This window comes from Xiphophorus maculatus, chromosome 5 (genome assembly GCF_002775205.1).
Source record: "Xiphophorus maculatus strain JP 163 A chromosome 5, X_maculatus-5.0-male, whole genome shotgun sequence".
NCBI lineage: Eukaryota > Metazoa > Chordata > Actinopteri > Cyprinodontiformes > Poeciliidae > Xiphophorus > Xiphophorus maculatus.
The window spans coordinates 6,860,735-6,886,102 of NC_036447.1; the positions used below are offsets into that span (position 1 = coordinate 6,860,735).

Here is a 25,368-nt window from a genome sequence, read left to right on the forward strand (position 1 = left end):
AGAAAAATTAATTACGCTTTTCATCTGGACAGCTTTTTCAGATCTTGGCTCAAGTTTTTATGGTTTAGACTCGTTTTGGCGTTCTGGATTCAGCCTAGGACGGGAGAATATGGCTGAAAAACTTATCACAATGTAAGCATTTATTAGTCGATAAATAGTCGTCGATATTGACAATTACTGATTACTTTATTTGTTTCAAATACTGGTGGTGTGACCTTTCCTCCTTAATCCACAGTTTTCACTCCACTCTGTTTTTTATTTTTAAGCATTTATATTAAACTGCTGCTATGCCACTTACTCAGCAGGTTGTTGCTAGGTAACCACAGAATGAGTGAGTTGCTAGGTAACCAGAGAGAGTGAGTAAGTTGATTCCACCAACCTTCCCTCGCTAGCATGAGAAGTTGAGCAGCTAAAGCATTTCCTCTGCCTACATGCCCCAGAATCCTCTGCGGTTCTGGAATATTCCACATATTGAATGTTGAATATTTTATCAGATGTACTATCTATTGGTCACATGTCTATTTTGATATTGTTATTGATTTATTGTCCAGCCCTAATTCAGCCTAATCGAACTCTTTAATATTTACGTATTTGGAAGTTTCAGCTGCAGTTTTAGACATATTGAAACGTTTACCATGTTCCATGAATGGAGGAGCTGCGGCGGGGAGTCTCACCTTTTCTGTGGAACACAGCATTGAGGAAGTCTCGGGCCTGTCTCTCCAGCCGGCTGATCCGAGACTGCCCCTGTTTGAAGTCCTCACACTCCGTCAGCACGTGGCCGCCTCCACCGTTTTCCACGATGTGCTCCTGAAAACACACACACACAGACACGCACACACAGCAACTTATTTTGTGGAACAAAAAGAGAAACGTAGAGCTGGATTTTATGAACCAAATCTTAATTAGCTTTTTTAAGTGGTATAAAAAAGCTGCATCTCTCTAATTTACCATACAACTGATCAAATACAGTAGAAATCTTTTCACAGCTCTCTGCGCATAGAAATATCAGGGTCTGTATATGATCTAATTACAGCAGTAAATTATTTATTAAAGCTGATGTATGCAACTTTCATAAAAATATGCTTTTATATATTTATTGACGCTTTGTCGTGACAGTGTGGTATGAGACAGATAATCTGTGAAAAAATTGGCTCCTCTGCCTTCTCCCAGTTCTTCCAGTGCTAACTAGAAACAACCAATCAGAGCCAGGAGGCAGGTCTAAGAGCTGTCAGTCACCCTCTGTTTAGTGCTGCTCATCCCCCAGTTGCTCTCTCCTTCTCTGCAGCTAACAGAGCCTGTCATGAATGCTAGGCTAGTTAGCATAAACAGTGTTTTGCTGTAAATAAGTTATTTCTCTGCCATAATGACATTTAGGAGCTAATACATGAGGGTGATTGACAGCACTAAGACCCTCCTCTTGGCTCTGATTGGTTGTTTTCGGTGCATTTCTTCAGAAGTCAAAAGTGGCTCCTATTTTAAAACATAATCAGGCACACATGCATACAGCTTTTTTTTTTGCTTTTTATTATTTTTATGATTAACACTGAACACATACAGTATTTCCATATTAAATGTGATAATGAATTTATTATTTTACTTTTTGTGTTTCAAGGAGTTTTACAACTGCCATATACAATAAGTGCAGCATTACTAAGAAAACAGAGATATCCTTTAAAATGTGCTGGGATTTTTCCAAACACACAGAAAAGCCCTAAAAATCTTCAGTAGATTTTATGTTTTAGAATCTGTTCACAACAGAGATACATGTCTGACTTAAACAGCTTCAATAAACAGCAGAGGAGTTTATATCAACCTTTGCTACGAAGGTGGGTGTGTTCCTCAGAAAAGAGTTTGTAGTTTGTGTTTTAAATGCCTGGTTTCTTTCAGCTAAATATTAAATAAATGTAAAAGCTCTCCCTGCCAGGTTTAATCCATGTTAATTCGCTGCAGCGGTAAATTGTTTTTCCTCTGTGTCTGAGCCAAGTGAAGGAAGAAGTGCAACTGCAGCTGCTGGTATTCAACTAACACACGCATCATTACTTTAAATTGACTTTTTACAGCCAAATAAAATGTTGGAAGAAAACTAGACAGATTCCAAAGTTCGGTAGTAGCTACTTGCCTTTATTCAATTACATTTAATTGAGTAACGTTTTTTTAAAAACATTTACTTTTAAGAGTATTTTACTATGGTGTACTTTCAATACTTTTACTTGAGTAAAATTTCCGAATTTTCTACCTCTGAATGAAAAACAAACATGTTTTAACCCAAAATTCACCAGACAGACACAATTGCAGTTTTGTTAAAGTTTCATGAGTTTTTATTGAAAGAAACTGATTTGGAAAAAAAAGTTATTTTTCTTTTTTGCTTGATTTTGTTATTTTTTATTACTTATATGGATTATTGTCATTTTGATGCTTAAAATACCAAAATTTCCACTTAACGTTACATTTTGATCCAGCTGATGATGTAATTTTTAAATATTAAATGATTGATAATTTCATCAGTTACTCAGTGTGTGAGTAGACTTTTTACCAAATACATTTTTACTCCTAATAATTTCTTGGACGGCGGCTTTTTACTTTTACTTGAATAAAAATGTGTTAATTTTGCTCTTACTTGAGTAAAATTTTTGTGTAGTTTAAAAACCTTCTGTAACGCTGCGAAGTGATGGGGGAGGTTATTTTGTAAAAATTTCATACCCATTTGTTTATGTTTTAAAAAATAAATTGACATAATAATTAATTATTTTATAATTTAGAGGAAAACCTTTACACTTCAGTGTTTTCATGTCCGAGGAATGGATGTGAAAACAGTCTGCTAGATGTTTGTGCACCACAGTATTTATGTTAATGTGGTATTTGCTCAGCTGATAAAAATACTCTTAGTTGCGTTTGTTTTTAATTCTTTGTTGTCTCACTTCTAAAACTAAATTTACACCTTTTTTTATGTGGTAAATGTCAAAGTCTGCACTGCACATAGCTACAATAGTGTTGTAAAAAAACCTAATTGATTATCCGACCCACCTTGTTTTTCTCTCGTCTTAAGCAGCAGAAGAGACAGTTTTCATCGAAGGACCAGTCAGACACTTCCTCTGGCTCGCAGTCTGGATCAAAAATAGAAGACAAAAGGTTTTGGATTGATAATCACAGGGTTAGGTAACTTGACTAATCTCAAACATAATCTATAACACCCTATTTCCATTCCTTGTTCAGATTAACATAATAAAAAAAAATCCCACTTTTAAAAAAAGTTTTAATAATTCACAGGTGCAGTAGGATATTTTCCTCACTGAATTAATGCGTTTAAAATAACGTCTGAGCTTATGGCACTGGAATGAAAGATTAATTTATTTTAAGACTTTTTACACATCTTCACTGGGGTGCTGCTAACTGATGAGGTCGCTGTACGTTTCAACACTTAATATACAGCCTTTTTTTTCATTTTAATTAAATATAGGGTATAATTCATCGACACATCAATGCCTTCTATGATGCACATTAAACAGCATCGTGACGACCTTTGAGACAAGTTTCAAATATCCAAGGAGAGAAATCCAACACGCCGTTTTAATTCACAATCTATTCAAAATGTAGACTCAGAAAGCCAAAGGATCAGCAGCTGCGCTAAAAAGATTCACTTTTAATCACAGCCCCTTGATTAAATCTGGCAGTCATCAACTTTACACTTGGACTTGATGTAAAAATGAACCACATCTGTCAATAAAAGCCTAGATTTGTTTGAAGATGTTTGCCTTAAACCTGACATGAATCCTGACTGAAACAATATGTATACCTGTACACATGATGATCTTGCAAAAATGTTTCTTACAAACAGCTGGATGCAGAAAAATATATCAATATTAAAATGCCTCTGACACGTTAAGATTTTAACGTTAGGATATTTGCCAGCTTGCAGACGCTGCAGCGCTCGTCCTGTTTATGTCGTTGAGCCATCACAGGGGCGGGGTGGCGGCTGCTGTTTGGCAGAGCCCCCCACTTCCTGTGATAATGATACAAGCCGACACTTTGCAGGTGCAAATTAACATTAGTTATAAGCAGAGAGCGGATAATGAAACTGAAACAAGCCGCGCAACAGACAGGAAAATGCACTAATGCAGACAATGACGTATAGAAGCAAAGAAGTAAAACAAAAACCCCAAAGAAATAAAACCCACAAAGTCAATAACATCCATAAAACCTGTCAGTCTAAAACAAAATTCTTCTAAATTGATAACAAAACACTAAAACTATATCAAAAGCAACTTCTCTACCAACCAGATCAAAGAGTTCATAGAAACTAGAACAATCCTGGAAAAGTCACACAAAATAACTTTAAAGCTACATTTCTCCCAGTTAATGATAAATTAAACCAAGCTCAATAATTTCCATTTACATGATTGTTTGTCTTTTTTGTGTCTCTCTCCAGTTCAACCAAACACTAGATTACAAAAGTCTTCAGTCTGGTGCTTTGGTAGCAACTAGCCTCCATTTTATTTGTTGTTTTGTTCTATTTATTTAGTTTGGATATTTAAATTATTTTTTGTTTCCAGTGCTAAAGAAATTAAAGTTTAATGATCTTTGAGAGGATGTAGTAGCATTAATGTCACTATCGTAATATTACGTGAAAATAGTCTCAACAGTGTTATCATTTATCACAATAATTACTGGGACAATTTATCCATCCATCCATCCATCCATCCATCCATCTTCTTCCGCTTATCCGAGGTCGGGTCGCGGGGGTAGCAGCTTCAGAAGGGAGGCCCAGACTTCCCTCTCCCCAGCCACTTCTTCTAGCTCCTCCGGGGGAATCCCGAGGCGTTCCCAGGCCAGCCGAGAGACATAGTCCCTCCAGCGTGTCCTGGGTCTTCCCCGGGGCCTCCTCCCGGTGGGACGTGCCCGGAACACCTCACCAGGGAGGCGTCCAGGAGGCATCCTGACCAGATGCCCGAGCCACCTCAACTGGCTCCTCTCGATGTGAAGGAGCAGCGGCTCTACTCTGAGTCCCTCCCGGATGACTGAGCTTCTCACCCTATCTCTAAGGGAGAGCCCAGCCACCCTACGGAGAAAACCCATTTCGGCCGCTTGTATCCGCGATCTCGTTCTTTCGGTCATGACCCAAAGCTCATGACCATAGATGAGGGTAGGAACATAGATCGACCGGTAAATCGAGAGCTTCGCTTTTTGGCTCAGCTCTCTCTTCACCACGACGGACCGGTACAGCGCCCGCTTGACAGCAGACGCTGCGCCAATCCGCCTGTCGATCTCCCGCTCCCTTCTTCCCCCATTCGTGAACAAGATCCCGAGATACTTAAACTCCTCCACTTGGGGCAGGACACCCCCCCTGACCCGGAGAAGGCACTCTACCCTTTTCCGGCTCAAGACCATGGCCTCGGATTTGGAGGCACTGATCCCCATCCCGGCCGCTTCACACTCGGCTGCGAACCGCTCCAGCGAGAGCTGCAGATCACGATCTGATGAAGCCAAAAGGACCACATCGTCTGCGAAAAGCAGAGATGAGATCCTAAGGCCACCAAATCGGATCCCCTCAACACCTTGGCTGCGCCTAGAAATTCTGTCCATGAAAGTGATGAACAGAATCGGTGACAAAGGGCAGCCCTGGCGGAGTCCAACTCTCACCGGAAACGAGCCCGACTTACTGCCGACTTACTGACAATTTATCATTCAGGATTATTTGTTATTGTGAAGTTCCTGGAGTTCTTCTGCCACAGTTGATACAAAGTTTTGGAGCCCCAGGTTTTACCATGCAGCAGTTTGGTCTCATCGCAGATTGAAAATGGTGTTTTAAATGTTTTTGTTAACATAAATCCTTGTCAACAGAAGGCATTCTGTTTATGAATTAGAGATCTAATGCCAAAGAAGTTGGTTGTGCGCAACACCCAGCTAAATCCAGAGTGCACCAATGCTGAAATGTTTCCAAAATAAAACATAAAAAAAACACTGAAGAACTGGAAATGAATCTGGCTGGAGAAGAACTAAAGCTAGCTCAGGTACAACAAAGTAAACTACTGTGAAACAAACTTTGAAATATTCTTATTATTATTGACCCTATTTGATTATATATAGACTAATCCGTCCCTTTGGCACTGCTCTTGTCAAGGAGCTGCATGCACCTTTAAGCTGGTAGTTACAGGTCATCTATAAGGTGCTATTTGGTTTCCTTTCCTCTTTTTGCCCAGGTGCTGTCAACACAGCAGGGAGATTTTTGTCACTGCCGATCATTGACGCTGATTTGGTGTATTTAAGAGTCCACTTTAAGACTCCACTTGGTGCTGACAGGCCACATTTATGAGCGGCTGCAATGATCTGATGTAAGCCTGATGCAGAAGTGCAGACTGAAGCGCTCTGACAAGCAGGAAGGGGGGCGTTTTATATATGTTCACCTGTAACTCTGCAGCTTGGACAAGTTCTGCTAGTCAACGTGAAATAACATGAAAATGTTCAGTTTAAAGGAGCCAGGTGTGCAGCCTTTATAGCTTATCAATCACTGATTTCATCAGTACGTCATCGACCTCTGCTTGTGACCTTTCTGATCTATTTTATTAACTATCAGATCTTTTTATTGTTGACACATACAGCACTCACATTTATTCATATATTCATTCTTTATTACTAAATACAATCAACCTGGAGTATTTGCCCCACATTAGTCACAACTCACAAAAATGTTTGCTAAAGTTTCAGAGTATTTAGCAAACATTTATACCTCAGAGAAAAACAAACTAATTATAAGTTCCTTCAAACTTCAACCTATAAAAATTTTTTTTAAACCAAAAACACATTAGTTTAAGGCTGGACATCAAATCAATAACAATATATATCAATAGCTGATACATCTGATAGAATATACAAAGTATAGAATATTGACTGAAGTTCATCCAGAACCACACAGCATTCTGGGAGATGCAGGCGGAGGAAAGGCTTTACCCACTCAACCTCAAACAGCTAGCTAAGCAAGGTTGGTGGAATCAACTAACTCACTCACTCACATTTTACCTAGCAACAACCTTTGAGTAACTTGTGGTTGCCTAGCAACAACCAGCAGTTTCAGGTTTCTTCTCAAAACTGTTTAGAAATAAAGAACAGCAGGGTGGAAGAAAAACTGTAGATAAATCTGTAAAGGTCACATCACCACTTTACCAATACTTCAGATATATATATAAAAAAAGAAAATCAATAATTATATATAGACAATTACTGATATTAACTGATATGAATCTTTTATATTGTGATAAATTTATCAGCCATATTGTCCAACCCAACCTTATTTGGGGGAGATAATCACCGTGTGAATGGTAATTTTGTGAAATTAAATATATTTTCCTAAATTGAACAGATAATTTCCATGCAAGGTTTAATTATTTTGAATCTTTTCAAACATCTTCCCCAACTTTACCAAGAAATGTGGCGAGCGCTGCCTGGAGTCTTCATTTCTCAAATTTATGATGCATTTCACTAACCTAGCACCTTCTAATACTAGACCGATAACACATGACATGTTGCAAACACGCAACAACGGAGCCAAAAATGCTCTGTTTAGTAACAAAACGTGAAGACGTGAAGAAAGCAGGACTGACGAGTGAAGAAAAGCAGTGTGACAGGAGGACAAAACGAGGAGCTTACCAGACAAAAACAGAAAAAAAACAGAGTAACACATGAGAGAAATCAATACTCAGTCACTACATCCTGTGAGCATCGAGAACGTGTTGGATCAAGAGTTCATTTCTCTAAGCAGTCACCCTTTCCAGCGCCTAAAAAACAAGCTGATGATATGATGAAAATGTGTCACCAGGCTGCCGGATGGCATAAAACACTTGTTGTGAAGTGGAACCTATCACATGAGTGTGACTCTGGCTCCATCACATGACGGCGGTGGATTACACAGCCCATGGAAACGTAAAAAATTCTGCTAATTGATTTTCATGCTGCAAAGAACAATGACCGCCTGCCGTCTTTGAAGAATGCGTCGATCATGAGGGAATACGGTTCATATGATTAGGAGATGAAGAAGAAATTAACAGCAGGCTGAAAATGCTACACTACTGCCCTATTTTACTTTCTACAGAGCCTCTTTCACCTTCAAGAACACCAGGAAGAGATGATATACTAATCTACCCGCTCCTACATTACAAACCTTCACAAAAGGTAGGATACTATGATGTTTCTGACTTCTACACAAAAGTCAGAAATTTTTTTTTTTTTACCCCTCCAGGGGTGTTTTTTGTAGGCTCTAGTGTCCCTTAAATGACAGTAGGCTGACAGGAAACTGGGAAGACATGCGGCAAATGTCGTCGGGTCCGGGAGTCAAACCCGCGACGGCCAAGTCGAGGACTCAAGGCCTCCAAATATGGGTCGCGCTAACCGCTACGCCACCACGGCATGCCCAAAGTCAGAAATTCTTTTATAAAAACCCTGAACCTGGAAAGTCAGAGGTTCTTCACCAACATGTAAAATCCAATATGGCCGCCTTGAGATGCAACAGTAAACTATTTGTCTGCAGTCCTAATAGTTTGTATCTTATTAAATAAGATTCATATACATGTTCCTTCATTGACCTTCTGGTCACTGGGAACAACCATTAGCAAAAACACACTGGTTTTCTGAATTGCAAATGGGAAACTTCATTGATATATCAGCTGTTGCTAATGTCTAACTGGTTTAAAATTTTAAAAAATCTAATGTTTTTTTGTTTTTTTTTCTCTCCAATGCACAGCAGGTCTGGCTTTTCCATACTTTTTGTTGTGGGAGTTGATACTAAGGAAAGAAAACTTTTTCTTTCTTTGTGGGTAAACTACAAAATGATTGCCCATCAAATTTAAAATGATGAATTTGTATTCAGTAAAATGATCTGAATTTATTGGACTGCCCCATTAAACCACCAGAGGGCGAGGAGTTTCCGTTTTTTTCCTGCCAATAGCAAACTTCTCAATAAGGATGCAGATTCACTTGCTCACTTCGGATACTGACATCTAAGGTTTAGTATCAGCTGATACCGATCTGATCTAGAAAAACAGCTCTGAATTGGCCTAAAATGTTTCTTTTTAAAACACAGACATACAGTATTTGTAATGAATTACAAATGTATTTGATAACTGTGCCAGTACAGCAAACTTAAAAACACCAATCGCTTCACAAGCTCCATCAAGCATGTAAAAACAACTTTTAATTTGTTAGGAATAATATAAAATTTAAAAAATAATATAAAATAAATAATAAAAAACTGAAACTGATTAAAACAATAGGTTGACTACCAAATAAATAGCAACAAACCTTCATTCAATTGATTGAAAAAGAGCAATTAGGGATACTAAATATAATGTAAAATAAATAAAGTATAATGTCGCTCAGAGAACAAAGCTTAGAATTAGACTAAATAGATCTCCCTTTATGGATCACAGACACCAAATCTAGAATTTCTTTCAATATCGGGGCCGATACAGATATCAATATTGGATCGGTGTATCTTTATTTTTCACCTGGATGGGACTTTATTATCACAGTATTCATAAAGTTTCAACAACTGTGAAGCACAGTGCAATCTAACACACAGCCAGTGTGTTTAAGTTTAATTGTGTGTAATTTAAAACATGTTCTAATATACAGCAGACGTCAGTTTTTTCCAGTCAGTTCCTCTCGGCTCTCTGTGAAACATCCAGATAATTTACCCGCCGCTTCCTCTTTGTTCTGTCTTTCAGCTCTGTCAGTGGCGGTGATGAAAAGGTCACAGGTGAGCTCAGCTAGAACCCTGCAGTTGTGCCACTTACAATATCCCTGGGAAGGCACCAATTAGCTACAGCCCCACTGCTAGCTTGACCCCTCACTCTCACCATTGTCCGTGTATTCATGCTCGCGCGCCGCAAGTTTGCCACCCTAAAGAAAATATTGACGGTGTTTACAGGAGGCTTCACACTCGTGCGGTCCTGGTCAATAGTCAGCTGGTGTGAATGCACCTAATCAGCTTGGCATTGCAGCTACTTGTTTTTTGTGAACGTGGAGCGCTTTGTTTGAGGTGATGGGCTTCTCAATAGGTCATTAAACAGCTCAGATCTGGACGGACCTGGGAATGTAGTTCTGTGTTCATTAAAAAAAGAATACCAGACAGAGTCAGTATGCATGTATTCATTTTGTTGAAGTCAGCGTCTCCTAGGTTGGTTTTCAATTGTAGCTTTTATGCTAGTGTGTGCGCATGGTGGTGTGAAAAATGTACGTCTGAGCTGTGACTGAGAATGTGTCAGCTTTACTAGAGTTTGGGCATGTGTGGAAGTGTAATGCATGAGTGAAAATGACGTGCCCAAAATATTCTAAAAATGCCTTAAGTTGGTGGGGGAGGGGTCACATGACTGTGGGCCGCCATGTTGACCTTGTTTCTGGGAGAGACAGAAATTCAGAGAGAGGAAGCTGGGTGCTTAGTGGTGCAAATCAAATATGAATTTGATTTGCACCAGCACTCAGGGCAGGAAGATGCTTGGTTTGGAGGTTTTGGCTGACTAAATAACACATACTGAAGCTTCCCCCATCACTAATGGACTTTATATGCAAGCAAATCCCCAAAAAAGCACAAAAAAAGGCAAAGTAAAAAGCAAGGCTTTATCTGTGGAAACTTTACTTCAGAAAACGGGTGCTACTTCTAGCCTAGTGGGTAAAATTAGAGATTATTTCTGATCATGCATTTTGCAATACTTTGATGATGGGCTGATTACAATTTTCCTTTAAGAATAAAACAAAAACGAAACTTTTTTCCAGTAAATGTAAATATCTCAAAGGTAAAATATTCATAATGAAATAAATTAATGTTCCTAAAGGAGTTTAAAGTTACAGGTTTTCATTGATGTGATTTAACTATCAAACCGTGTTTAAATGTCTACCATTTAATCTGTTTCTAGCGTCTCTTAAGTGTTTAGCAAGATTAGCACAAAGAGCATAACTAATCTAGGGTTGAAATGATTAATCAGATTAATCACAATGAATTACTGAAATAATTGTCAACTAATTTAGTAATCGATTAATCAGTGACTACAGACTCAAAAACTTGCTGAAGGAACAACATATTCAGATCAGTAATTATGCCAAAATTGTGCAAAAATATACATTTTGTATTGAAGAAAATAAAAAAACCTTCTTTGTCAATAAATCTGTTACTGCTCATAACAGATTTTTGGCAGTTTTATCTTCATTTAGCAGGGAGTAAAATAGTAAAAACAACCATTTTAGGGATTTTTAAAGTTTATCGTGACAATAAATCAAAATCTTATTTTGATAAGATATTTATCGCAATACAAAATAACCGGTACAAATAACTCACTTTAATTTTGAGAGTAAAGTTTTTACCAAACACTGGTGACTGTGTTATTTAATAGCAAGAATCTAATTAGAAAACATGTAACTGAAGTAGAATCTGTCTGTATGCACACGGAGCCAATTTCTGTATAAATCAGATCTGCTTGGCCTCGAGTCCACATTGGTTGTGTATTGGTAATTAATAAATAAATAAGTTGGGTTGAACTGGGTTACAAATGGCAACATTACAGTTAAAAAAATCCATCACAGTTAATGGAGCAAAGGAAATAACTAGTTGCTGTAAATGCTGTTTGTTTTAAAAGTACATATTTGAAAAATTATGGATTATGCTAAGAGAGCAGAAAAACACTTTGAGCTGGAAAACAGGAATAAACACTCCTGTGACTCATAATTGCCATCACTCAGAGGACTCCTCATGAGGTTAGCTCCTTAATTAAAAATTTAAATTTACCTTTTATGTTCTTGAAATTGAAGTTAAGATTTGTAAAAGCATGTTGTGTTTTTGCCTGTTGGTGTTTAGTGCGCGTTTACCTTGAAAAAAAGTGATGTCCTTGACTAGTCCCGGCCCAAACAAGCCCTCTAAGATGCTTTCAAAGCCTGTGACAGAAAGAGGAGATGAGACGTTAATGTCTGCTCGTAGATTATTTATCAAAACAACAAATAAGGTGAAGTGAAAAAAATACCTGAGTAAATACAAAATGCAGTAACAAAATGAATATGATTAATTTATTAGAAGGAAAAAGAGATGCAAACCAACACGTCAAACGTCATCCATCATTTACTGTTAGCAGGTTTTTAAAGTGATATATTTTGTTGTTCCGCATTTTTAACAGGAAGATTTTCTTTCAAGATTATTCATCAAGATTCTTAGATTTGCACATAATGTTTGTGTTTTTAAAAAAAAAAAACGTGAGGGGGAAACCCTTTTTAATGTCTTGTAAAATTAGTGCTTATCAAACCACAACAGTTTGTTTAATTTGTGTACTTAAGTATTTTTATTTCCATTTGGTATCTTATTTCAGGCTGTTTTTTGTTACCCAATTATTTATCTATTTTGTATTAAACATACTGTGTGGCTTTATATATGAATATTTTTTAATGTGGTGACTTTATAAAGTAAAAGAATAAAAAATCTCCCCCGCCACCAAAACAAAAAAGGAAAGAAGGAAAAAGCAGAAAATGCAAAATATTGTCTGCCATATTCTTATCATGGTATTTAAAAAATATATCACGATATAATGTTTTGGGGGGGAATATCGTCCACCCCTACTGCTATCAGAATATTGCAATCAGTGGAAATGAGTCGTTTACATCACAGCGTGGGGAACCACATCAGACAGTCCCAATTAAAAATAGCCTGGACTTAAATTAGGCCAATTCAAAACAAAACTTTGGCCAGACATTATAGCCAGGAACTAAAAGAGAGCAGAATGCATCGTCTGTAACGTACGGCAAATCTTCCAGAGCAGCATGAAACCATCACACTACTGGTGGTGGTATGGTGTCCTTTTTTAAATTAATGTTTTAGCTTTTACAGCAGATGTAATGGGATGCAAACCACTTTTCACCAGGTTCATCACTGTTTCATATTTGTTTTTCATCTATTCCTCAAGTTCAAGTAACATACTTCATACTGAAAACTGATTCTGTTTTGATTTTTTCATTTCATAGGCGAGTCAATAATCAGACAAGTCATATTAAACTAAAAAAAGGAGTTAATTACAGTTAATTCAGGACTTAAAAAGAAGAATTATCACTTTTTTCTACACAGGACTAAATTGCTTTTATCCTTTAATAAATTAAAGAATCTGCATTTTGTGTTTCCTCATGTTTTCTGATATAAAAATGTAGATTGAAATATAAAAGTACAAGAAGGAAAAATAAAACCAATCTGTCAGGAGGCAGAAACTTCTTCACTGCACTTGATGTGATTTTTTTCTCTACATACTAGACATCTAAACAAAATCATCAAATACAAACAAAACATATTAAACTAATAAAATCAGATTGAACTAAAAAGTACATACAAATCAAACAGAATCAAGTTTTTTTCACACAAAACTGTGAACATTTATTGTGAACACACACACACAATAAGCACAAAAACCCAAACACAGCCGAGAAGAAACACACAAACACACACACACACACATACGTTGTTATCTTTCTTCCAGCTCTTAAAGCAAATGAGCGCTGTACCTCTAATACACCAAGCTAATGTCACTCACTTTTTATTAACTGTAAATACCCTCAGTCTACTGTTGCTTGGCAACAGCATACAGAGAAATATAAATACATATTGTAATTTTCAACCTGAGCCCTCCCCCCGCTTTCCTCTCCACCCCCACCATATCCTCCCTCCTTTAAATGGAAATGGAGGCAGACAGAAGAGGAGCAGAGACAAAGGCTGTGTACATGTGTGCGTAAACGTATGTGCATTTTAAGCAGGGAACGGAAAGGTTAACGGGGCACACACACACACACACACACTCAGAGATAAGTTACACATAGTTCAAGTGCAGCTGCTTCTGAGTGCGAAAGGTGAACGCCTGAGGCCGTTCCACCAAGAAACCAATGCCTGCATAAAAAATTAATTTTTCACTTATAAAATCGTTACAGTTCATGACAACAAACACACTTAAAGCTCAGCTGCTGAAGTAGCAGCGCTAATGGTGAGCAAAAGGGAGGTTGACACAAACTCAACGACTGCTTTTCTATTGGTTTCAACTGGTTATAGGGAAATCCACTGTAAAGGTAATCTGTTTTAGTTTGATTAAAAAAAACTGTTAAATCTTATCAGATCAATTATGATTTCACAACTGGACATAAGCTAACGTTAAGGGAAAATTACCAAACATCTACTTGTATTTAAACTGCGATTCTATAGAAAGTGCCGTCTCTTTGTTCATATGGAGCGAACACTATAGATCTGCTCCTCCCCCATATGTTACCATAAGCTGTCAATCAGATAGGTATGATGCCACAAACTGCTTAAATTTACACCCCTCATAAAACATTGAGTAGTTTAGATTTTATTAAAGGGAAGTCTCTGTGAAATACATAATGTAGTTTATATTTTTTAGTATTTTCACGTCCTGTCGTGGCATTTTATATGAACCAGCTGGTTGCATGCATGGTCTCTGCAAAGCCGCCCTGGAGATGTTATCCTGATTGCTTGATTGGTTTTATTAAATCACAGTTGCATCTGGCATCAAAACAGAAAGGAAACATTAATAAAATATGAAGTTGTGTTTGTATGACCTTCAACCTTTTGGATTATTTATATTGAATGTATACGTGTGTGTGTGTGTGTGTGTGTGTGTGTGTGTGTGTGTGTGTGTGTGTGTGTGTGGGGCGGTATGCGTGTGTGTGTGTGTCTGCGCGTCCCTGTCTGTGTGGACTTGGTGTTATTTTGACACCTGGAATTGTAAAGGTGCTACAGACCTAGCCGCAATCAACTCCCAGAGTATAAAGGGGCTGCTAGCATTAGCTCCTGGGGGCAACAGGGAGACAAACACCAGGGACCCCAAGTCATTAAGACAGAGAAGCACAATGAGAGGTGCAGGGTGTCCACATCAGACCCCCGCAGCAGAACCACCGAGCAGTGGGAAGAAGGAACCCACCAAGCGCCTCAAACCAGCAGGCCAGGCATAGAGCTGGACTATAAATCACAACAACATATATACTGTAATAGACATGGTATCAATATCAATAGAAAATATGTCCGATAGAATTTTCAGTAATTACACTGACCTCCAATCCAGAACTGCAAAGCATTCTGGGAGATGTAGGGAGAGAAAAGGCTTATAGTAAAGCAAAGTTGGTGGCATTAAGGTATTTTTATTTCTTTATTCTCTTTACATGTCATTGTAATCGCTAAAGTAGTATACAATTTAAAGAGAATCACAAGAAATAAAGATTAAAAACGGTTTAACAACATTTTCCAAACTGGGGGAAAAAAATCTGCACAGTAATCAAACATAAGGAAATGGAGTAATAAATTGTTCCCCATGAACACACGAGATATAGTCTTCTACAGTTTGATAACATCTTTAATTAATCTTATAGAAGATGTGATTATTGTAAAAGTAATTTTTATTTTTTTTTGTCCATGATGAATCCACCAGAGGGTGCATTGACGGTAGCTACTAGCTAACAGTCCTGTGAGTCCAATGCACAATTTTCTATTTCTAATCTTTGAGCTAAATTAGGACAATTATCATTCATTAATAGAATTAAAACATTGTCTAGAAAAATAGGTTCTCTTATAACAGCTAGTATTTTAATTCATATAAATAAACATGTTACACTTTGTTGGGATCATGCTACCGGAACAAATCGTGTGACAGGAACTCACTCACTCTTTGGTTACCTAGCAACAATCTGCTGAGTAACCTCCCCAGGTGCAGTTTCATCTTTCACCACTGTCCCTCATAACTGCTTAAAAATAATAAAACAAAACAAACCACAGTCTGAAAACTGTGGATAAAACAGGAAAGGCCACGTAACCATTAGCAGTATTTCAGATATCTAAAACAAAAAACTAATTAATAATTATTGATATTGACCCATATGAAACGCTTATCGTGATATATTTTTCAGCCATATGTTCCAGCTCTATAGGCTCAATATGTAGAAATCCACCATGCCACGACACGACCCAATTACCCACACAAACACTAAAAGCATTGGTTCCCATGTTCAATATTTGCTACTATATTTGCGACAAATGGTAAAAGATAGTACTCCGTTGTACTAGCCAGGTGTACCTATAAGAGTGTTCTTAAACATCATAAGAAAATCTTTTTGCTTTGCTTAAGAATAAAGGAAAATATAAAAGCAAGAAAGCATCCTGATTTCCATTTAAAGGAATGACGTATGCAAAAAAAGTACTTATTTTGGCTTAATGTTGATATAGAAACAAATTTAGAAGCCCAATGATTGTATTTTTGATAAACATGTTCCAGAGTGATAAAATCTAGTAATAACTCTGACAGAAAACATTGTGCTTTAGCCACAAGCATTGAATCTTTTTTCTGTTTTTGGTTAGTTTTCATGCCAGTATTACGGCGCCACTTACAGGTTACCATGACACCGCTTTCTGTCTTTTTTTGACATTTCTGGAAATAATGTTTCTTTAAAGATGACAAATCAAAAGATTTTTATGCAGACTTATGGACTGATTTCAGTCATAATCAAAAGGAAACACACACACGCCCAATGTTTGTTCCTTCCCTCCATATGCTGCATAATGTGGTCAAATCCATCCATGTATTTATGGCAGATTTCCCCCAGACCTGCTCATGCAAGATTCATTTTAAAAACAAAGCTAGCTTTGATAAAAAGCAATCTGAAACTTCAAAGACTTTTCTAAGGCCTCCAATTTTGTCCTACTTCCCAGATCCACAGATTTACTATTCTTCTTCTTTCATGTCAGATGCTACAAGTGGAGTTTTGGGGTATCATTATGCTCTGAATGTCGAAGCTAAGTAGCCCAGTGCTATTTGGCTGACAATTTCTAAAAAGTGACGAGTTGTTTTTTCCCCCGCACTAGTTCCAGTGGAGTAAAGGAGTCCTTCACTACTAAAGCGCTGCAACTGGACAAGTGAGATCAGGAGATGTGATTGGACGGATGAGATAACAAAATGATGACAAAGTCTCTCGAAGCCGGAGGCAAAAAGCTTAGGAAATGTAGGTCAGTCAGTGAACACGCCCTGGGTCCAAATGCATTTACACTTGAGATGGGAAGAGGGGACCACACACACATCAGCGTTCCAGTGCAAAAACGCAGGAAAATTTGGACTTTTTCATTCCTTCATACACATTCTTTCTACACACGGAAAGCTGAGTCACCTCTGCACAAACGAAAGGACTCACACACAGAAAAATACATTAAAAACAGAATACGAAAACAGTCATGGGTGTAATCACATGACAGCGAGCTAATCCACGTGCAGCTGAAAGGACAATGTCAGAACATGTGAACATAAATGGCTTCAGCTTTTACTAACTGTCAATCTAATGCTCGTTACGAATCATTGTTTTAAGTCAGTGATTCGTCATTATTCATGAAAAAGTACTAGTTTCATTGGCAGGTTATTTCATTTTCTTATACAAAATTATTTTCATGTTTTTAGTCAAATAATCTGCCAATGGAAGCACTTTTTGATCAATATTAAGGAATTATTGACTTAAAACAAGTTCCTATATCTTTCTGAAAGTTACTTATAAGTTAATTTTCTCTTATTTCAAGAGAAATTCTCTGGAAATGTGTACAAACATATTTCCAGTAGAAACTAAAACTAGTTTAGTAAAAACTAAACTAAAAATACTTGATAAAATTTTGTGCTTTTGCAGTGTAGATGCAGCGCTTCAGTGAGAACTTGGCTTCAGGTGGTGCTCTGCTCTGAAACATTTGATGGCCAAAAGAAATAATACTGATAAAGACTAATTAGATTAAACTGATTTAGAGCCTAACAAGGAAAATCTAATTCAGAAGAGGCTTTTTAAATACAAACAGTTGTAGGCATGTCAAGAAACAACACTCCAGTTTCTTACAAAAAGAAAGCAAGAAAGAAAGAAGCAGGAACATTTGGGAAAAGATGCGTAAAGCAAAGAAAAGTCAAACAGAAACATTACGCGTAAATATTTCCACATGAATAAAAAATAAATGCTTTATATCAGCCTGGTGATAATCAGATCATTACCTGATTGTTAAGATTATAACAAAACCTCATTGGATGAGATGGATTGATATTAAAACAATCAAAATGAAGACGGGTCACATAGAGCCGCCAAGGTGCTGTCAGGAGCGAAGCAGACGCCAGAAGGAGCTTCCACAGCGAGCGATTATCATGAATCCCAGAAATAAAGATAAGTGGCTGAAGCTTGGCGCCCAGCTCTAAGTATGTTACAGACTATTGAGTGGTGGACAAAATATGAAGCACTCTGAGAAAATGGCAAAACGTTAAAAAAGAAGAAAAAAAAGATGACGTCAACTGAAACACTTTCAGTTTTTAAAATTCATCTGGACTGCTTTAACTTCTCCAGTCCAGTATGTATCACTCTAAATCTAAACTTAAACAGAGATTATCTAAAAAAACACAGAGTTTTAAACATTTCCTTTATTTATGAAAATATAAAAAGTGAAGTTTGATTTAAATTAGAATTAGATAAGTATTAAACAGCAGAATGTATAGACTAATCAAACCAGGACTTGACTGTTCAACACCAATAACAAACTCTTTAAAATATAATTGATCAGTTCTCCACAACCTTTATTATCCAAACAGGCATTTTTGCACTGAGTCCAGCTACATAAGCTTGGCTTTAAACTGAAAAAAAAAACAATAAAAATGTGCAGAAAGAATGTTTGGGATGATGGGTTTTCTGGAAAATTATGCCAAAAAACCCACAGTTTCTAATTTTATGTTTATGAAAATAGATCTAAAACAATATATTATCGATATTTTAATTGCTGTGCTGTTATCTCATGAAAAAAAAAACAACATAAAAACTGAAAACAGAACTACTGAGGTTAAAATGAATAATCACATCTGATGATCTGGTTATCAACACTGGAAACTGGAAACACACTTCCAACTACACATGTTGAAACAATCTCTCCAAAGTATTAAATACTTTGAAAAAATGTCTAAATAAGAATATGAGAAAAGAGAGTCAAAAACAAGAAGTCTTTAAAGTGTTTAAAACAACATTGATCCTTCATATCCTGGAGTCAGGCTTGTTCCCACTAAGAGTCGAATAATCCAACATGAATGAGAGAATTATCTAACATGTGTTCTTCTGCACTGCAAAACCACAAAATCTTACCAAGTATTTTTGGTGTAGTTTACAGTGCAAATATCTTAGTAAACTCGAAATAAGAGAAAAATAACTTACAAATAACTTTTTACTAAGATATAGAAGCATGTTTTAAGTCAACAATTCCTTAATATAATTTTTTAAAAGTACTAACAAGTACTAGTTCCATTGGCAGATTATTTCACTAAAAACATGTGGAAAGTATCTTATTATAAGTGAAATAATCTTCCAATGGAATCTTCCAGTGTGAGTATACAAGCTTGAGATTTGACATTTTTTGGATGTCAGACAGTTGAGGTTTTCTGTGTCTCAGTTTATTCCCTAAACTGGAGGGAATAGTTGATGCAATTTGGTAGCAAATAGATAAAAACAGCTTTGAATTGATTCATATAATAATATTTAATCACACTGTTATCTTAACGGTTCTATTTATGGGACTAGAGGGCCGCATAAAAAGCTATGGCGGGCTGGACTTGGTTCTTGAGTTTGACACCTTTGCATTAGTACATTTAGAGATGGACGGCTAAAGTGTTTAATAAATAAAATAAATAAATAGGATAAGAACCTGAAGTCAGTGGAGCTGTTTTTTCCTTTCTGTAGCAGTGAGGTTCAATTAGCTGCAGCAATTACCAAAGAGGCCAGAGTGAAAACACCCATCTATCCATCCGTCCGTCCGGCTCTATTCGCTCTAAATCTCTCCCCTTTGACCTCGATTATAACCTCCACACACAGCAAAACACGTAATCCCCTCCAGAGACAATGTGAGACACAATGAGGTGACATGGATTAGGAATGACACGGCGATGGTCCCATGACGAGTCATCAAGCAGAAACGCTAAAACAGAAATTCAAAATTTATCTTTTTCCACAAATGTTCCATCATTGCCGTCATTTGGGGCCTAACACGGTATGCCTAATGCGTTGATAAGAAAGGCATGATCCATCCTTTTTAATGTCTGAGAACATCACTCGGCATGGTCAACAGAATTAGGGCTGCCATTTTGACACACAATCCAAAGGAAGCCCAGAAATATCCTGCAAATATGCACATGATTCCAACAGAAACTTCTAGATCTTCATCATTTCGCCGATTGGTTCAGCTTCATGCACTGGTTGTTCATCCCAGCAAAAACTATTGTTACTGACCAACAAAAGCTTCATCCAGCATGAAGGAACTGCGGCTGTAAACAATGATCCAAAATCAAATAACCCAAACAGAATCTCATGCAGGGTCATGTGGACATAGAGGTGGAAATTTATCATATCATTTATTCTCATGATAATATTTGGTTTATCAAGCTGATGTCTAAAACCCCTAAAAGTGTCCATATTATTTTTCTCCATCGTTTCTGTTAAATTAAGGTGAAAAAATAATTTGAAAATATGATTAAATGCGCTGAGCTGACTGTGTGCATTTTAGTGATAAAAATCACACTTCTTATGTGACTGGTGTCATAAAAAACACATATGGAAATGTTTTCCAGGACAGTATTCATGTTTGTGGGGCTTTGATAGCTGCAGTCACAGAAATACAGTTACTTAAAAAAAGAAGCAAATAGTTTCTATCGTCTCTTTTATTGTTCTCACAACAGTACCACAAAATATTGTACTAAACTTTTAAGTCCAAGAGGAGATTTCCTGCACTTATATTAGGAAACTGACAACAAACAGCTAGTAAAGTGTATTTAATTTCCCTTTGGGATCAAATTATTTTTTAATTTTAATTTTAATATTGTTGGTAGCTCTGTCAGCTTGCAGCCAGGTGTTAAATAAGTTCAACATAATCAAAGTTACTCAGTGATCGCAGATCAATGATTCCCTGGTTTACTAATCAAAGCATCATCATCTTAACATGCTAAAGTAATAAAAATAATTATTAAACAGCTAATAACTATCACTGTGTATTGCAACAAGAAAGATCAGAAAGTGTGGATGTTTTTGTTTTTATTTGCATTTGAATTATTAACAGCTTTAAAAATGTTAATGCAGCATTAACATTTTTTTAATGTTAATGCATTAATGCATTAATAGCATTAACGGTTATTAATCCTGGCTGCACTAATCAGGCTTATTGCTGATGTAAAACCAAAATTAGAGCAACAAATTGCATGCTTTGTTTTTAATTCTATAAAACTCTCACAGTTCATTTATATTTGTTTAAGAGAAATTAAAATAAGCTGAAATTAGTTTTAGCAAGTCAAAGATTCCCAAGAACCAATATTTGGAAAGCAGGCAGTGAATTTCTAATTTGCATTTCACAAATTATTGATTGTCCTTGATTAATATTCAACATTTATTTGCTGATTCCACTGAGTATCCCTTAAAAAATGACTATAAACCTAGATATTCCATGTTTAGCATTAAAAACTAAAAGTTTTCCTTACAAAATGTTGTTTTTTAAACTGAACCACTGTTTAAAACAAATGTCCAACTTCTCTTCCCTTTTTTTCCAGTGAGTTTTTATTGGGATTTTAGAGGAAAAAAAAAAACCTACCAGTGAATTTGACCAACATTTAATCTTGAAATGTCCCTCTCTTCAATAAAACTAGACAGACGGCATATTTGTCTCTTCTGACTTTAATTTGAAGAAGTTAAAGGACTTCAAAATCACTGTTCCTGCCTGACTGGCAAACGCAGATATATTAATAGAAGTTATCTGATTCTGTGCAAACTTTGAAAACACAACAGCTGCCACCAGCTGAAGGATCGTGATTTAAAGAAGTAAAAAAACTCTCTGCAAAAGCATAACACCCTCAAGAATACAAATATCCATAAGTACTGCCTCATGTTAGATCAAATAAAGACAATTTTCTACAAATTAGGAAGCAGCTTCTCTAAAAATAAGATGTGTTAATTTATTCAGTTTACATTTAACAAAAAACATTCACTGCCATTTTATGTTTCCACCTGATTATCTAAAGCGCTGCTCGCCTGGTTAATGCCACACTGAGTGTAGCAACGATCTAAAACTCTGCTTGACCTTGCATCAGTGCAGCTTTAGTTTATGCAGTTTGTATCTTTATTTATCATGCATGTAGTCTTTTGGATGAAATTTTGTAAAGTGAAAGAAAATCCTCATGGAGATAAAAATGTTAATGTAGGATTAGTGTTGGTTAGGCTAAGCTGACTTTTAGGTTGTTCACTTGGTGAGGACTCTAATCCCCAAACACTACATGCTCAGTCATTGCTCACATCAAGCAACATTTTGCATGTTTTCCTTTATTTTTGTCCTCGCCTGTGGAAATGCTTTGGTTTTCCTGGGAAGAAGAAGGGATGTTTTAGAGGCTTTATGAGTACGTAATGTATATTTATTACTTCTAAAGATGCAGAGAGAAACTGGCCAGTAAATGAAATTAATTGTTTTTTAGATTCACTTTTTGTTAACTAAAAAAAAAAAAGTCTGATGTTTCCCATCAGTGAACGTTCAATAGCAAGCACTAAACACAGCATACCTGGAAGTGGAAGAGGTGTAATGCTGTGGGAGAAGGACTTGAATGTTAACAATTTGAAGTTTAACTGTTTGAAAATGTTCATTTCTTTGGGAAAAATCATTCTTAAAAAATTAGATTTTATTTTGCTCAGTTCTGCTTATTTTGAGCTAATTTCAGAATTAGCTGTTTCAGGGCATCTTGCCACTTCAAATCCAAACAGTCTGCTGCTCAACATGCCCCTCCAACTCATCGCTTACACTTGCACATGAAAATTGCTGCAAAAAGATCCGTAATTGTACAACTGTACATGTTTAAAAAGCAGAAGTAGAGCCTGCTGCACAACCAACAACAATGCAGCAAGTCGTTTCTGGAAGGTAAGTCAATAGCAAAACACTCGTCTTTTCCAGCAGCCATTGTACAGAGCATACAGCGGGAAAACCAGCAGACCAAACGAGCTGGAGTTCTGCTTGGGTTGCTACGTAACCGGCTGGGCTTCAATGACGTTGCTAGGTAACAGGCAGTGCATCTGTGACGTACGGCTCATTTTTAAGTCACCGAAAAACATTAACTTATTGCCTAAAATAGCTAAGTTTGTTTTTTTTAAGTGCTTGGACTGATTTCAAACAATAAAAATCCAAATGGATGAACAAAAAGGTGGAAAATGAGAATTTTGCATAATACTATAAATAACTATTGAAAATTCCAGAAAATCCTAGAGAATAAAGGTTCTGTGCCGTTTCTATATACTCTTATATTAAAGCATTTTCAGACAGATCATGTAAAATCATTTTTGGCAGGTTAACAATTTTAGAAAATAATCTGACTTTTTGATCCATCCGATCTCGTCCAAAAACCATAACTGAAGATCCACAAAAGAGACAATCATGGGCATTTGTCATTTTGCTTCAGCTTTCTGGAAAGAGAAAATTCAAAGAGGAGGAAGAAAAAAGAGGGGCAGCAGTGATTCACAAACATCTCTGCTGGGGGAAGATCAGCTAAAGCCTTTTCTTCCATGTGCAGGAAAACAAACTTCAGTGGAACAGTGGAATAATATATTTCAGTCAATAACAAATATAGATACAAAAGCTTGTTTAATAAGAGACACGACCACCTCTGGCACATTATTCAGTGTGTGTATATATTCATGTGTGGGTGTGAGTCAAGAAGACAAAAAGAGAAAATGAACTAAAGTAAATATGTGCGTGATTGACCAATAGGTATAGCAAAAAAGCAGCACACAAATTTAAATGAAACATAACCCAAAATGGCGGATTTATTCTGTGCTGCAGAATCGGGGGAAAACGTGAAACTCACAGGAAGGTGAGGCAAAATTACACTCAAACTGGAAGGTTGGAGCTTTTCTTTCACAAATGTCCTCATGTGAACATGGTCATGGCTCTGAAAATGAAAAGAGAAGAAAGCTCTTTGATTCGTTTACAAATCTACCCTTTGACTGGAAGCATACAGTAAATTTCTTCCTCCTCTCCTGCCATACATACAAATGAACACAGTGTCTATATGCATGACCGAATATGAAAAGCCAACCAACGGCACAGAGCAGATTTGCTTGCCGGTGGTTTGGGTGTGTTTTTAGTGAGGCTGCTCTGAATTGTTCTCCTCGCCACATTTCTAAAGCTAAGCGGACGTCTCTGTGGGAGGAAGGGGAAAAAAAGGAAACATTCCAATTAGCCATCCAACTATCTAATTATTTCATTATGTGCTGGAGAGCAGGAAGGAGGATGGCAATGTGTTTCCTTTCATCCTCCGTGCTCCCGCTTGTGGTGATGACAACTGCAAGTATTTTGTTCTCCCTGTCACCTACAGTAAGTTATTCTGCTGCTTTGAACTACTTATGTGGTTTTTCTTTTCCTCATGCTGATTTCTAACCTCAGTCCCTCACTTTTTGTCAGCGTGATCCTGCGTCTTCAGCCTTTCAGATCGGTAAGGACGCACGAAGAAGAGGACATGCTGGCGAACGACAACAAGAAGCTAATTGAAAAACAATTAAAGGGAGATCGGGGAGTTAGTGGTTGTGCAAATGATGCTTAAGTTGAGGGTGGGGGGCCGACGTTGAGTGGTTAAGGATTAAGAAATAGGAGTGGCAGTGTGTGTATTCTGTTATTTTCACTCAATTACCTTCAGGGTTACAGTGGAAAACAGCCGAGTTTAGCGAGACAGAGGGCACACTGTAAAACATTTGAGCCGCATTTAGTTGTGTCTTCTGTCTTCTACTGTCAAATACATTTAGCGAGTTTTAGATTTTGAACTTAAATGTGTGAGTTTGTGAAAGATAAACTTGCAGTATTAAGTTGTGTTAACTTTTTATTAATTTTGTCAAACCTCCAAGAGTTGAATAAAGTAGAGTTTGTAGGTTAGATTGATAAAGAAGTACTTGGTCCACTGGCAGATTATTTCTGGGAAAAATATCTTGTTATAAGTGAAATAATCTGCCAATAAAACTAGTACTTTTTCATCAATATTAAGATACTATTGACTTAACTCGTTAACCTTCACCCCCTAAAACACCAAAAACGGCTGAAAAGGTATACCCAAATTAAATCAGCTGCTGTTCTTGAACAATTTGGAGTACATGCAAAAGCTTGGTCTTTTTATGAAGATGACAAGCTAAATTTTCTATTTTTGCAGTTAAAAATTCTTTTACTGTAAGTAGTTTGTAGCTATTACGTTTGTAACACAAATTTTTTATTTTTATTTTGCTTCACCCAAATTTTTCATTTTTATTTCTCGTAAATGCACATTGAGTGTTGAATGTATGGACTGGAAAATACAATAAATC

General features: G+C 36.8%; 1 protein-coding gene across 2 annotated transcripts in view; it reads right to left on the reverse strand.

Annotated features, from left to right (window-relative positions):
- The window catches only part of lcor (ligand dependent nuclear receptor corepressor), a 100,993-nt gene that overhangs the window by 22,510 nt on the left and 53,115 nt on the right, over window positions 1–25,368 (reverse strand). For both annotated transcript variants that reach the window (XM_014476143.2, XM_023334596.1), the window contains exons 2-4: window positions 11,848–11,913; window positions 3,025–3,104; window positions 675–807 (exon numbers count right to left, since the gene is read on the reverse strand). In XM_014476143.2, the coding sequence (XP_014331629.1) occupies window positions 675–807; window positions 3,025–3,104; window positions 11,848–11,913 (279 nt within the window). The remainder of the gene's footprint in view (window positions 1–674; window positions 808–3,024; window positions 3,105–11,847; window positions 11,914–25,368) is intronic.